The sequence below is a fragment of the Eurytemora carolleeae genome, unplaced genomic scaffold (genome assembly GCF_000591075.1).
Source record: "Eurytemora carolleeae unplaced genomic scaffold, Eaff_2.0 scaffold1452, whole genome shotgun sequence".
Taxonomy (NCBI): Eukaryota; Metazoa; Arthropoda; class Copepoda; order Calanoida; family Temoridae; genus Eurytemora; species Eurytemora carolleeae.
Genome location: NW_019397382.1, coordinates 14888 through 30980, shown reverse-complemented (window position 1 = coordinate 30980; position 16093 = coordinate 14888). Strand labels below are relative to the sequence as shown.

Below are 16093 nucleotides of genomic sequence, written 5' to 3'. Positions count from 1 at the left end.
GTGTGTATATGAGATGTTAAAAAAGGTCTGATTGGTGTGTATATGAGATGTTAAAAAAGGACTGATTGGTGTATATATGAGATGTTAAAAAAGGTCTGATTGGTGTGTATATGAGATGTTAAAAAAGGTCTGATTGGTGTGTATATGAGATGTTAAAAAAGGTCTGATTGGTGTGTATATGAGATGTTAAAAAAGGACTGATTGGTGTGTATATGAGATGTAAAAAAGGTCTGAAAAAAGCCTTTATCTGAATTCTGCATATCGTCTGTTTTTTATGTTGAAAATAGTCAATTTTCCTGTTGTCTGCTACATGAATTCAAAAGTTAGAATTTAAGAAAACCCTCAATTGAAAATTATTATTAACATATGTTTAAACTAAAAATAATGTTTTTTTCTAATTTCTTTCAATTTTGAATATTAAGTTCTGAATTATCATCATAATTGTATAATTCTCTATAGCTCGAGAGTAAAAGAAAATAAGGCACAAAATTAGGCTTATGTTAAGTGTTTTAGCCTATAGCCAACCTCAAATGGTATTTTTCTTCAACTCTGGATAAAAAATAATGTTAAAATTTAGTCATTTCGTCATTTTTATAGAAGTATTTGACAAAATTTCGTCAGATTTTGATAAAAGTGGTAGGCGATTATATCAATACAATGAAGACTACTTTTCATTTAAGTTTTAATTGTTTACGATTTTTTAAAAATTACTAGTTTAGAAGTAATTAAAGAGAATATTTTTTAATCGACAGCTTCTCTTTGCTTCAATGTTTATGTGTATCCATGCTGTTTAAAAGATTGATCAAAATTGAAATTGAAAGTCGTTTTCATTGTATTGATATCTGCGACGACGAATTTAACTATTTAGACTTTTTCCTTCATCAATCTCTATTGCTGATTCAGTGTGGATCGAGCATTATGCTGTTAGGGAAAGTTTGCTGTTGTTGTTCACAGAAATGCGGAATCTCATTCATAGGTAGCACACTAATCTTACCAGAGATAAGTATATCCGGGTGTATATGTAGCACACTAATCTTACCAGAGATAAGTATATCCGGGTGTATATGTAGCACACTAATCTTACCAGAGATAAGTATATCCAGGTGTATATGTAGCACGCTAATCTTACCAGAGATAAGTATATCCGGGTGTATATGTAGTACGCTAATCTTACCAGAGATAAGTATATCCGGGTGTATATGTAGCACGCTAATCTTACCAGAGATAAGTATATCCGGGTGTATATGTAGCACGCTAATATTACCAGAGCTAAGTATGTCCGTGGAGTGTGTGTAGCTCGCTAATCTTACATAAAGATAAGTATATATTTATATATAGAGTATATATAGCACGCAAATTGGGAAAAAGATAAGTATGTCCGGGTGAATTGTATTAAAATATCAAAGTTTTTTGTGTTGTTCAAGTATTATCATTGAATTTTATGTAAATTGTATAATACTTAAAAGCCGAAAAGTGTAACTCAACAACAATTAAAAAAGAGAAATTTTTAAGAAGAAAAAATGCGAAAAAATTTAAACGGGTTGAAAAGTAAAATTTGCTAATTATCAAATTTGTCCGTTTGAATCGCCATGAAAGACTCATTTTGAGCAATACCTGTAGAATTTGATGTAAAACGGTGTCAAAATTATACCAAAACGTAAATATGTAAGATTTTGTATAAGATTCGTAGTATTAAACAGATCATATTCAACAAATACGCAACCAATCTGAAAACAACGATATCCCAGAGGAGCCCCAGAAACTCAAGTTTGCTTCTATTATTATTTGAATCCAATAATTTTTAATTTTTGATAGATATAATTGATAATATTATTCATGGGTCCGGAACATGTCACGTGTCTCCGTCTGTATCACGTGACCAGTTAACTGCACTGCCGTTGGAGGGAGTTCTGGTCACGTGATACGGACATATATCTTATATATATACGTTTTGGTATAATTTTGACACAGTTTTATGATGTCAATTTCTCGAGACAGGATCATCAGACAGATGTCTTATAGGTATCGTTCAACTCCTGAGATTCTTAGGTTTCAGCCTTTACCCCCTTTCATTTTTCCTTTACAGTCCCTTTAACTTCAAGTAACCCTCCATGCAAAGATGACAATGTCCAATTCACAACAGTACCCTTGAAAGCTTTGTCTGATCAAGTATGAAAAAAGACCAATGTTTATAATTTTCTTTCACATTATTGATCAGAAAGGTTTAAAGGGACGAGGGTTACGTTGTGAATCGGGCATCACCATCTTTGCCTGGAGGTTCACTTCAAATTATGCTGACAGTCCCTTTAAACTTGAAAACTTGAAAAACAAAGTAAAATTCATTGTAGTGAAGAAACTTTATACTTTATAAATTGTACCTTAAAACTTGTACTGGTCAGTTTATCACATCTGCATTGAACAAATTGAACTATTGAAATTATTCTGAGCTTAAAGGGAGTGTAAGCTAATTTCAAGAAGTAACCCTTCATGCAAAGATGGCAATGTCAGATTCACAACGGTCCTATTTAAACCTTTGTCTCATCAATGGGAAGAAATTGTTGTTTTTCTAGGTTTAAAAGTGTTTAATTCTGATAACTCCTATATGTTTTCCTGGAATAGAAATGCGCGAGTCTTTTCAAGATTTATGTGTGTTTCGTTCAAAATAACCTTTAGGTAAAAGCCCAAAGGAGTTAAGCGTAGTCTGCGCAGAACAGGCTCTCTCTTTGTCTTGTAATTCTACAGAGAGAGCCTGTTCTACGCCGCCTATGGGAAACTCTTTGGGGCTTCTACCTCAGGGTTATTGTGAACAATATACTTATAAATCTTGAAAAGACGACATCTAGTGTCCTATCTGTCATTTAATTAATCTATGATAATTAATATATTTCTATATAATTTATACTTGATCAGACAAAGCTTTGAAGGGTACCGTTGTGAATTAGGCATTGCCATCTTTGCACGGAAGGTCACTTAAAATTACACGTACAGTCCCTTTAAGTAATTGTATTTTAGGAATTGTACTAATTGTATGTGAGCTGAGTGGATTTGTTTACTGTACACTGTACATAGAGCAAACAAACACTGCATATGACACATACACAGGACAGGTACAGTGCAGTACAGTACAGTAAAGTGTATATATATTCACATATATGTATAATATATGTAGAAATATATCACATGGCTTTCATGATTTTCAATTTGAACATTTTCTCATTGTAAAAGAAAAACACACAAAAAGTTCGCGGATTTTATCAAAAAAAAATTCGTGGACTTTAAGATTTAATGAAAATCGAATTCTGTTAGGCAAATATTTGAAATTTGGATCATCCGTAAACCTTCCCTGGGGTCATGTGAGGTCCCACACAAAATTTGGGCCCGATCGGTTCAGCCGTTTTGACGTTTATTGGACACAGACAAACAAGCAAACAAATAAACAAATACCCAGACATACAGACAGACAAGCAAAGTGTATATAAATATATATATTAATATGTATAAAACAAATTTTTTCCTTTAAAATCAATTCATGGGCAATGCCGTGCACTTCAGTTAGTTAATATTTATATATATATATACAATTAAACTCATTAAATCGGAAATATCAAAAAATGGTCTCAATCCGATTACAAACATATCTGTAGAGTGTAGACCCTGATACAAGATTGTGCAAACAGAGAAATTATCTTATTTTTACAAAATTACACGCTTATAATTGGACTTTTTGAATCGAAAATTGTACGTAGATTTTAAAAATTATCTCTATCTTGAAAATCCGATTACAAACGAGTTTGTAGACCCTTATTCCCCGTTTTTATTAAACACTCTGTATATGTTCAGGGTTTGCTAGGATATGCTGGATATATGTCTGCAAATATTATTCTATATTTACTCTGTATATGTTCAGGGTTTGCCAGGATATGCTGGATATATGTCTGCAAATATTATTCTATATTTACTCTGTATATGTTCAGGGTTTGCCAGGATATGCTGGATATATGTCTGCTAATATTATTCTATATTTACTCGCAATTCAATCAAACGTGCTTTTAGGGAAATATAGATTTAATATTCTTTTATAAACATAAATACTTTTTTTAAGATTTAATTTTCAAATGGTTTGTTTTTGTACAAAATAATCATTTTAAAGCTGTTAGAAAGGTTAATAAAAGAGTTATAAATAAAAAAGATTATTACAAAGTTTACGAAATTTACGGTCTTTATAATTCTTGATTTTAACGCAGGACTAAAATCTATTAGCAAGAAAATATACAAATAATAAAATCCACAATTCAACTTGAAACATCGTATATCCTTAATAATCTTTCTTTAAAATTTAAAAAAAACAGAAAATGAATTGTGAACTTATCTAAAGAATTTAAAAATAATATATTTCGTAAAATAGTTATCGGTTTTTTCAAGAAAAACAGGTCTGTTTATTTTTAGAAATTTTAAGTTTCTGTTTATGTTTTTTAACTTTTAAAATAGATAATTTGCAGTTTCTTAATAATTTGATTTGAGCTGAAAACTTTAGAATGGTGTATATCGAGATTAATGCGTGATCCTCTCTTTTTCTTAATATCGAGACTAATCTAATCTTGTACTTGTATCTCGAAAAGTGTATAAAATTCAACCAATCAGAGTCGCGTATATGAAGCCGATAAATTTAAAATCTTGCACGCCATTTAAGATTTAATAATAAGATTAAGTAATCAGGATTAAGGATATCTCATTTTAAAGTTTTCAGCTTTGTGCATTTATGTTACGAAAACAATAGTGGAAATTGTCAGAATTAAATTCTTTATGAATTATTTTCACATGATTGATCAGATAAAGTATTTAAAGGTACCGAAGTAAATTGGACATGTACCCTATTCACTTGAAATTACAAAATAGTTCCTTTAAACTCTGTGCAAAAAATCCGAATACATTTTGATTAATAGTTTTGTCCTTTTTTGACTAGAATCTTACAAACTAAAAAGACAGTAAAAAACATATTTATTTTATCATTCTCAAGAAGTACAATTAAAAAGTAATAAATTCAATGAAAAGAGAGAAATTATCTGCTGTTTTACATTTTATTTAAAGATCTGAATTCAAAAGTTTCCTTAAAGTTGATCTTCATCTCAATTAAAAGTTCCAAACCTAAAAATTTAGATTTATTTTCAGATTCTTTTTCGTGCCTTGGTTGCTAGTCCACATCTGTCTAGTCCTGGCCCTGTTTATTGGTAAGAAACAAAGAAAAAAAACACAAAAAAACATCGAAATATATTTCCTACTCTAAAGTTAAGTTTTACTATAGAGAACACTTTAAACCAATTCAGATTTTTTGCATTTAAATTGAAATTAATCAAGGGTCAATTTTTTAAACATAGAGAAAACAATTTGTATTATTAATGTTCTCTGAACGTTAACCGTGCATGTTTTAACTATAAGGCCCAAGAGTCAAGATTGAACTGCCATCAGGCATTTACACGGGCAGCCGTAGTACATTTGAATTTCCGAGCCGGGTCAACCTTTCCGGTCCCAGTTTGTACTGTATTGCCCGGACATTTAGCAAATATAGCAGACACTCAATTAGGACTAGCCGGTGCAACAAGATTAACGCGGTCAGACTTTAGGTTGAATTTACGTTTACTAATGGGTCAGAGGTGCGTGTTTAGAGCGCTCTAAACACGCACCTTCTTCTGCCAGTGTTTAGAATATAGACTTTTAGTTGGCGCGAAGTGTTTTATCGCGTAAAAGAAATCTATAAAAAGCATAAATCTTTTAAAATTGAAATCTCTTAATTGCCATGTTTTTAGAGAATCTTATATATGGATGGAAAGCAAAAAATGTTTTGCCCAAAAATTCTCCGTATTTTAATATCACGAGAAACTTAGAGAATAAGAAATTAATACAAAGTACATATTTGACGAAATTGTACTAAATGTTGTTATAGGTGGGTTTCTTGTTATCATTTGGTTCAGTGCTATTTGGACTTTTCCAGGTAATTTTTTTTAGATAACGGAATCGAGTCTTTGTCACAAACTCAAACGTTCTAATTCCTATATCTTTGCAACCCAATCTTGTTATAGACCTTTGATATTTCAAACTATGAATTCTTTTAGAGCTAATAATTCATGAGTTTGGAATACCAGAGGTTTACACCATCAGTATGCAAATATATAGGGATTAGAACATTTTAGTTTCAATCAAGCGCCAGCTTAGATCTTGAAACATTGAATACAATTTTAAGTGGAACCAACCATATTTGAGTCGCATCTCAAATTTAAGCCGCTGCTCAAATTCTTTAAATTCGGCTACAGGAAACTATAAATGTATCAGCCTTGTTTCAACTTTCTCTCAGAGCTCATTAAGTATTCAGAACCAATAGAGATTGCAACAACGACGGCAGAATCTACCTATCTGAATAATCAAATCTTATAATCCAATTAAAATCCGTACAGTCGTCTCTGAAGTATCTTCCTTTATGGGTAACCCTGTACATATTTTAGGCATAATGTTTATGGGAATTCAGTAATTGTAAGCATAACGTTATCTAGCCCTTATATAGTTATAAAGGCTTATAATGAACTATATGCAATTAATATCACAATATAATGCTACGAAGCCTTAAAGGGACTGTAGACGTAATTTGAAGTGACCCTCCATTTTAGATAGATAGATAGTTGGGTTGCTAACTTAAAAGGTGTTAATTCTGAAAATGTTCTTCATTGTCTGTGCTGGAAGTCAGTTTTATAGGAAAATTATCCATTTTTAGATGCATTCTTTAAATTTAGGGTCACTTGAAATATCGTTTACAGTCCCTTTAAACTATAGGATTTGCTGCAATGGGGGGAATACCTATAGCAGGAGCAGTTCTACTAATGTACATTGGTAATGTTCTAGTACAGTGACAAACAGAAAACAGATTGTCGTCTTCTATCTTGCTTTAAATATGAAATGCCGCTGAGAATTTTGTAATTTAGGAATTATTGATTTTTTAAATGTCTCCTAGATGTTTTCCGAAACATAACGTCCGTTCAAGAAACTACCAAATGCAAAATCTTTGTGTGTTTTCATTTTTATAAGGGTGAACGAAGACGACATTCAGTTTTCTGGGCATTACCGTTTTATTAACTTTAGTAAATATAAACTTTGTTTTTATTTTAATTTTTGACCATTATTTTTTATGATAAATTTAGTTTTGCATTAAAAAATTATATTTTGTTATATTTATAGTTTTTGATTTATTAAGCTGACTTCATATAAGGACAATTTCAAGTGACCCTCCATGGAAAGATGGCAATGTCCGATTCACAATTCGGTACCCTTAAAATCTTTATCTGTTAAAAATGTGAAAATAAGTTTTATCTCCGATAATTCCTTAATTTTTTGGACCCCCCTATCTGTTGATGTGCACCCGTCTAAGAACCCATGTAATGAAAAAAAATTAAAGCTTAAAATCTATGTTAATCTCCCTGACTATTAGTCATCTGACCATAATTACCAAGCATACCATTATAAAATCTAGTAGTAAAAGAGCAAAAAACTTTTTGAAAAAAAATATTCAATTTTTTTGAGTATATCAGATATCATAAATCATATCAATATCAATCATATCATGACTAGATAACACTGGAGACAGTATTATTATTAATTGAAAAAACTCAAAATCTAAATATATATGTAAGTTTAATATATTAGAGCCTGCCTATGGCTCTAGGGGAGGGGGTGCTTGACATTGCCATCCTTGCGAGGAGGATCACTTGATCATCAAATACTGAAAATAATTTTTTCATGCATCAAGACTACCCAGTACCCATGGTATAGGAGTGTTAATGTTGATTCTGACAATGTTACAAATGTTAAAAAAATTAAATAAAAACAAGATTTTTTACACCCTCTAATACTTATGGACGCAACTTTCGGGGGGGGGGGGGGGGGTGTGATATTTATTGTTGTATTTATATTAATATTGTCTTCATTATTCTGCAGGTGGTTGGTTGTCATGAGGTTATATATTGAACTTGGTTTACTGGAAGTCAGAAGATTGTCAACAGAATCATTGTATGTTTAAACATGTTAAAAAATATAGAAGATCATTGTATAAATATAATGATAAAATATATATATATATATATATATATATAGAACTATATATAAGAATGATGATGGTTAAAAGTTAAAAGATGATAATGCATTCTATTTCAATTTCTAATTATAATTCTTTGTATATATACATTATAAAATACTAACAAAAAAGTTCTTAGATTCTAAAATATTTTTTCGTGCATTTTCAAAATTTTATGAAAATCAAATTTTTTGGAGGCAATTTTTTAACAGTATTATTTAAAGCTTACTAAAACTCTGCGTCAATCATCTTGCTCTGAGAGACTGAAATGGATTTTAAATAAAACCCCGCGAAAAAAATATTGTAGATAAGATTAAGGTACAAGAAAGAATTTGAGAAATTATCATAAAATGGACAAATTGTGACATTGTCAAATGTCAATTGATAAGAAAAGAAAAATAATAACAAAAGAGTTCTTAGATTCTAAAATATTTTTTCGTTCATTTTTAAAATTTTATAAAAATCATACTTTTTGGAGGTAATTTTTTCCAGTAAAACTTTTCTGGGATATACAAGGTTCAACACAAAATTTTGGCCCGATCGGTTCAGCCGTTTTGACGTTTATCGGATACAAAAAAACAGACACACAAACAAAGTATATATATATAGAAATGAAGAATTGTGATTCTCACTTTAAAGATCGAGGAGCATGCCTGATTCAAACAAGGACGACATCCTTTAAACCTTTATATGATTAATAATATGTGGAAGACATTGTTTTGTTTTTAAACCAAAATTGAAAGTAATCAATTTTCAAAAAGAATAACATGGATATTTCATTCATTCCTTAGGTCGCTTCAAATTTTCAAATCAAATCATTTATTTGGAAACAAGTTTGAAATATAAATTTTAATAATATAACATACAAATATAAAAATATTGTGCAATGTGCAAGAATAGAGCACAAAAACGGCGGAGAATAGCGGCGGAGGCGGTTGGAGAACAGGAAGCGAAGGCAATGGTGTCAATCTCATCAGTCAGAAATAACAAAAAGTTTTGGACTGAATAATGCATACAATGGTTCTTAATCAAGAAATATTATTACTGCATGTTAGTTTTGGATTAGAATAGATCAAAAATAAGCTAAATATTTCTTCAGACAAGGATACATTTATACAACATTCAATCTGTAAAAAGCCAAAAATGCATGAAAAAAATATGAACAGTGGCCGACTTTAAAGAATTTGAGACAGGGCTCAAATATGATTGGTTCCACTTAAAATTGTATTCAATGTTTTAAGATTTAAGCCGGAGCTCAATTGAAACCGGGTTTTGGTGGATTTGAGACGCGGCTCAACTTCATTAAATTCGGACAAAGATAAAATTTAAGACCCCTTCACTAATGTAAGAACCAAAAGTTGAACAAATATAGCCAAATAGCTGGTTGCATTCAAAGTTCAATAATCTATCCAGAAAATGATAGCTTACGTTTATATTTAAATTAATTTTTGCTAGAATACAAGATACAAGGCTGGGTCAAGTTCATTCCAACCTAGGTTTTAATTTTAGTTAACTTCAAGGCAAAAATATTTACAATCTTGACAATTAAGAACAATTGTACTATTTCATAACAATATATGTAGAAATAACGGAGACCTGAACATTTCATTTCTTTATATAAAAAACAGTTATTTAAATAACGAGAACAGAAAATATTCCATAGAAAAACTGAGTTTATCTATGCATGATATAGAAGGAATTAAATTAAAAACAAATTTTGCCCAATTTTAACATTTGAGAAATTGAGATTGATATTAAGTTTTCCTGACATATCATTTTGATATATCTAATTATCGAATTATCAAACGCAAAAATTAGAACAAATAATCCGGACAAATTTCTGAATACGCCCTTGTACAATATATCTTCATATATATCATGAAAAAAATGGTTGTTTGTTTAGTTTAAGATATGTAATTTGATGCTGTACTCTGAATTGTGACGTCTTTGTACATATCCGCATTTTAGTGAGAGAAAAAAATTGCTTTTTAGATATTTGTTTTTCAGGTTTTTTTCTCATCGTGACGACTAAAAATGGAGAAGAAGTATCCCTGTAATAAATGTGAATATTCTGCGAATAAATCATCACATTTAAAGCGGCACAAAGAGGTCAAACATGAAGGAGTTCGATATCCCTGTGATTTATGTGATTATTCAGCCACTGAACCTTCAAAATTAAAGAGTCACAAAGAAAACAAGCATAATGGAGTTACCTACCCCTGTGACCAGTGTGAATACGCAGCAACCCGTTTCAGTAACTTAAAACAACACAAGCTAAGTAAGCACGAGGGGTCAAGTTATCCCTGTGATCAATGTGAATATATTGCCACTGTTCCCTCGCATTTAAAGAGACACACAGAGAGTAAACATGTTGGGGTTAGATTTCCATGTGAGAAATGTGGGTTTTCTGCAGCTAACTTGTCTTCATTAAAAAGACACATAACTGGTAAACACACAGACCCCTCCAGCGTCATTCTTGAGAAGGAAACTATTTCTAATCAACCAACTTTGTCAAATACACTGAGTAATGGAAGGTATCCCTGTGATAAATGTAAATATTCTGCAACTTCAAAATCCCATCTAAAGAAACAGAAAGAAAGCCAGCACGAAGGTGTGCGGTATCCATGTAATCAATGTGAATATTCTGCCACTACAACTTTACATCTGAAGAGACACGAAAAGAGTTTCCACAGTGGAGTTATTTATCCCTGTAGTTATTGTGAATATTTTGCTTCTTCTTTATTGTATTTAAGAGGACACAAGAGAAGCAAACATGTTTGTTTAGATGATGGTCTAGTTAATCTCAAGAAAATAAAATCTACTAAAAACGACAAGAAGGTTGCACTAAGTGTTAAATCAGAACCGGAAGAGGAAGAATTTTTGAAATTCAAACCTAAACTTGATCTTGTGAAGTATGAACCTGAACCTGATCTTGTGAAACAAGAACCTGAACCTGATCTTGTGAAGTATGAACCTGAACCTGATCTTGTGAAACAAGAACCTGAATTTGATCATGGAAAACAAGAACCTGACCTTGATCATGTTAAACTAGAACCTTGTCCTGAAACTGATCTTGTGAAACAAGAACCTGAACTTGGTCATGTAAAACAAGAACCTGACCTTGATCATGTTAAACTAGAACCTTGTCCTGAAACTGATCTTGTGAAACAAGAACATGAGATTGAAGAATTTTGATTTAAATAGATTAAATAAAATTATGAAAATTTGAAATAAATTCAGGTTTTGATGCATTTTATTATTTTAATTATTTAACATAAACTGTAATGTTTTGTAAATTGGTGCTAATATAGCTAGACTCGTACATGATACAACTGTAAAATGATAAAAAATGTGTCTATATATATACAGGGTTACCCACAAAGGATGAGACTGTAGAGACGACAGAAAACAAGTTAAACAAGTTGTTTGCCTTAGATACAGTAATCTAAAAGCTTATTAAATGATTTGACAAAGAAACAAAAAAGTTTTTAGTTGCAGGGAATCATGAAGAAATTGACAGTATGAATTCTGTACAATCGTCTCTGAAGTCTCATCCTTTGTGGGCAACCTTGTAAATAGCTGCAATAGTTATGCACAACTTTGAGAATTTGTGAAATTTAGAAAAACAATTAATAGAAGTCTTAATCTCAATAAAAGAAGAACAAACTTTTTTATCGTGTTGAGTTTTAGAAAAAAAAAGTGTTTTTTTTTGTGGTTGAAGAAGCCAAATATTTGCTATCGGAGATAAGAATGCTGGACGTGGAGAGAGCTTCTGAGGGTTGGAGACGTAGCGTGAGGCACGGAGATGATTTTGATTGGTCATTCTGCGAATCAGGAGGCACTGGAGGTCAGTTCGCGGGGCTCATGGTTGCTCTGCACCCCCTCCCTCACTGGACTAGACTGTCAATTCTGATTTTCTAAATCTCACTAATTTCTAAGTAAGTATTTACAATGATTTCCATAGAAATGATCAATTTACTTACAGGGTTACCCAAAAAGAATGAGACTTCAGAGACGATTGTATGGAATATACACTGTCTGTTCTTATATATGATTCCCTGCAACTGTAAACTTATTTTTTTCCTTTCCAAATCATTTAATAAGCCTTCAAGGCTATATTTAGGGCAGAAAACTTATTTTAACCTTAAAATCGTCAAAAATTTGGTCGTCTTTACTGTCTCATCCCTTGTACTTAAAAATTTTGTTTCTTAAATTCTTAATATTAATGATTTTTTTTCAATCTTAAATTTTTAACATTTTTTTTAAGAACTCTGCAGTCTGCACTTTAAAGAAAACAATACATCTTTAAATAATATTTCTGAACTCCAGAGCCTCCTGATACGCAGAATGCCCTCCAAGCCCCGCAAACCCGTCTCCCCGCTCTGCTACCACTCTGCCAGTCTGTCCTCATGCACCGCATTTGGTCTCCAAGAAAAGAACTTGTGAATTACTACTGCAGTTTTATATTTTATATTATTATACAATACTTGAATTTATGATTTTATTGTATGCTTTGTGTAAACTTTTCACAAGAAAACAATTAAAAATCAATTCAATGAATTGATATTCTAACTTTGTGGATTATACTATTCTTTAAACTATTGTGGATTCTACTATTACGAGAAATATTTTAATTTTTGGTTGGTTGAGCCATAAAAGGTAAATAAAAGCGGAGATCAGAGGCACGGAAACGGTTTTGCAGGGCTTGGAGGGGATTCCGTGTATCAGGAGGCTCCGGAGGTCATTTCACAGGGCTTATGGCGGCTCTGCACCCCATCCCTTGTTGTATGGGGCAATCTACTGAACAATCCAATGATGATTTCAAGGATGTACGGAGGGAGGAAGGCTTGAGTTGCCAAAAATACCAGAAGAAAATCTGAGATAAAGCATGCATATACATAGAAGCTTGATGACATTCTATAAAGTCAATTTTTAAAACTTTCTATGTCATTTTTATATTTCACATCCAAATTATTTGATCTTACAATTTATAGTTTGAAATATATAAGATCTACATAATTTGGTTGGAAAGAAAATGGGAATTTGTGGCAAAGACTAAATTCCTTTACTTTAACTTGACGTGGGCTAATATATTCCTGTCAAATACTTCTTGATTCCAATCTTAAATAGTAATTCACACTGTACAGAGTGCACACCAGATATATTCACACTGCACAGAGTGCACACCAGATATATTCACACTGCACAGAGTGTACACCAGATATATTCACACTGCACAGAGTGCACACCAGATATATTCACACTGCACAGAGTGCACACCAGATATATATTAACACTGCACAGAGTGCACACCAGATATATTCACACTGCACAGAGTGTACACCAAATATATTCACACTGCACAGAGTGCACACCAGATATATTCACACTGCACAGAGTGCACACCAGATATATTCACACTGCACAGAGTGCACACCAGATATATTCACACTGCACAGAGTGCACACCAGATATATTCACACTGTACAGAGAGCACACCAGATATATTCACACTGCACAGAGTACACACCAGATATATTCACACTGCACATAGTGCACACCAGATATATTCACACTGCACAGAGTGCACACCAGATATATTCACACTGCACAGAGTGCACCCAGATATATTCACACTGCACAGAGTGCACAACAGATATATTCACACTGCACAGATATATTTAGAATAGAACATTACATCAACTATATGTTATACAATTAATATTATTATCTTAAATATAACAAGTTTGTGGATAAAAACATGATTTAATGAAAAAATTAAATTTAATATTAATACATAGAATCACTTATGGATTACAATAAAATTAAATATGGATTCAGACTATCACTTATAAGTTTACAAAAAATAACTGGAAAGCATAAGTTTAGATAGATTCGCAATTTTCAGTTCTGGTATAATTTTACGGAGAAATTGTTTTTCAATGGTTCTTAAGGTTTCAACTGAACAGCATATATTTAAATAACTTTTCCTTAACAATAAGACCAGAACTAAAAATTGCGAATTTTCTTATTACAATTTTGCAAATTTTCTGTGATTCTTTGATTCAATCTTTAAAAAATTTTAGATTTCGATAGAGATAACTTATATATTTTGCTTTTCTGAACTTTTGTTTTTTAGAGAAAAAAGGTTCGCGGATTTTCTTTTGGCCCATTGCAGTACCAAAAAAATTACAAATTTTCAAAAAATATTGAAAAAACACCATACAGGCTAGTTGCACAAAAAAGGTACAATTTTGCACCAGGCGCCGTAAATCACTCTTTTTTTGACTCACCCTGTAGATAGACAGACAGACAGATAAAAAGATGTAAGATGGATAGATAGATAGATAAATGGATAGATAGATAGATAAAAAGATGTAAGATAGAAAGATAGATAAATAGATAAATAAATAGAGAGATATAGAGATTGATACAGAATCTTAATAAACAATAGAAAATGTTCTAGACATATCTTAAGAAGAAAGATAGATATATAGGTAACATAACATAAACCTATCTATATAATAAAACAAGACATTGGTATATATATGTTGCGTATAGCCGGCCAAACGGCTGGACTGCTTTGGTTGAAACTTTTTGTGGACACTCATGGGTGGCCGGGGGTGTTATATGGGCTAAAAAATCAAAAAAAAAATCAAAAAAATTTTTTCCATGTACAACGCCGGGATCTTCAGCTAGTTTAATATAAACTACATGCAAAGGAAACTACTGTGGGAACATTGTATCCTGATCAAACAAGAATATGCCTACAGAGTTTGGTGAACAGATTGAATGTATGAAGGGAACTGAAGTTCCCCTCATTCTCAACCATTTAAAGAGCTGAGCAACACCCTGATCATTACTTGTTGTTTCCTCATAATAATATATGATACAACCCTGCTCTATACTATCAAGGTGTTTATCAAACTCTTGCTTAGTATTTGGAAATTTGTATTCTTTCTTGATTATTCCTACTCCTGGAGGAAGTTTTTCACCAAGAAGGAAAACAAACTTGTTAGATTTGTTATATGGTGTCTTGTTTAACTCAACCTTGAGCTGGGTGTATAGAGCAGGATCTCCCGGGGATCCTTGTATACCAAGGATTCCAGGTCCCGGGGAGTCCACATCTACACCACCCTGTGGGAAACAGGATACAAGGTTAACTGTACACCTTAGCCTAGATAAAGTAGTGATACAACCCTGATAATTTAACAGAGATTGGCACTCTGTTCCTCTGGCTAGTGCATAGTTGGTTAAAAGACAACCACTATCCGATTTTATAAAATCCTTTAGTTTATCACTATCATGTTCTACATCATCATATCTGAACAGTTTAATTTCTCTTTTATTAAGCTGTTCTTCAAAGAGAGAAAAATTAAACTTTTCGCCCCTTATACAGATAAATTTGTCTGCTTTCTTCTTTATAGCATCTATGGATTCCTTGTAATAACTAGGATTATCTATATCCCCCTTAACCACCTCTGGTTTATATCCTAATACTGTTGAAAGTTTACTACTTTCTAAAGTGTTACCGCAATCCTTGAAATATTCGCAAATACTTCTTGAGGTTCTCAATATGTTCGATAGAAAATGTTCTTCAAATGTCTTGTCTATGTTTAATACTTCAACAAGTTTAGGATCTCTCAATTGACTTGGGTGTAAAGATATGATGATCTCTTCAGTTTGTAATGTGCTGAACTTATCTAACCTCAGGAGTTCTAGTTCTTCTGGAGATAAACACCATTTACCTCTTAATATAGGTAGGAAACCTTCTCCATATTCATCAACCACCACCAGGCATTGTTTTTTCGCCTTTTCTACAAATATATTTCTAATGTTTAATATGTTTATTTTATCATTTATAACAGTGAAATTAGAATTAGATATATTTATCATATTTGGAGGGGGGTAGGGTAGGCTAAATTCAATAGTTTTATGATAAATGACATTTTAAAGTTAGTTAAGTATAAATGATAT

General features: G+C 31.9%; 1 protein-coding gene and 2 long non-coding RNA genes across 3 annotated transcripts; all 3 read left to right on the top strand.

Annotated features, from left to right (window-relative positions):
- Positions 1-875: 875 nt before the first annotated feature.
- LOC111713989 (uncharacterized) lies at positions 876-4040 on the top strand. Its single transcript, XR_002767852.1, has 3 exons — positions 876-976; positions 3013-3107; positions 3908-4040. It is a non-coding gene; the product is annotated as an uncharacterized LOC111713989 (long non-coding RNA).
- A 1086-nt stretch (positions 4041-5126) lies between these two features.
- LOC111713982 (uncharacterized) lies at positions 5127-7004 on the top strand. Its single transcript, XR_002767851.1, has 3 exons — positions 5127-5228; positions 5942-5989; positions 6823-7004. It is a non-coding gene; the product is annotated as an uncharacterized LOC111713982 (long non-coding RNA).
- A 3146-nt stretch (positions 7005-10150) lies between these two features.
- Positions 10151-11311, top strand: LOC111713985 (zinc finger protein 513). Its single transcript, XM_023488985.1, has one exon. It carries the CDS (start codon positions 10151-10153, stop codon positions 11309-11311), a length of 1161 nt encoding a protein of 386 aa, XP_023344753.1.
- Positions 11312-16093: the final 4782 nt, after the last annotated feature.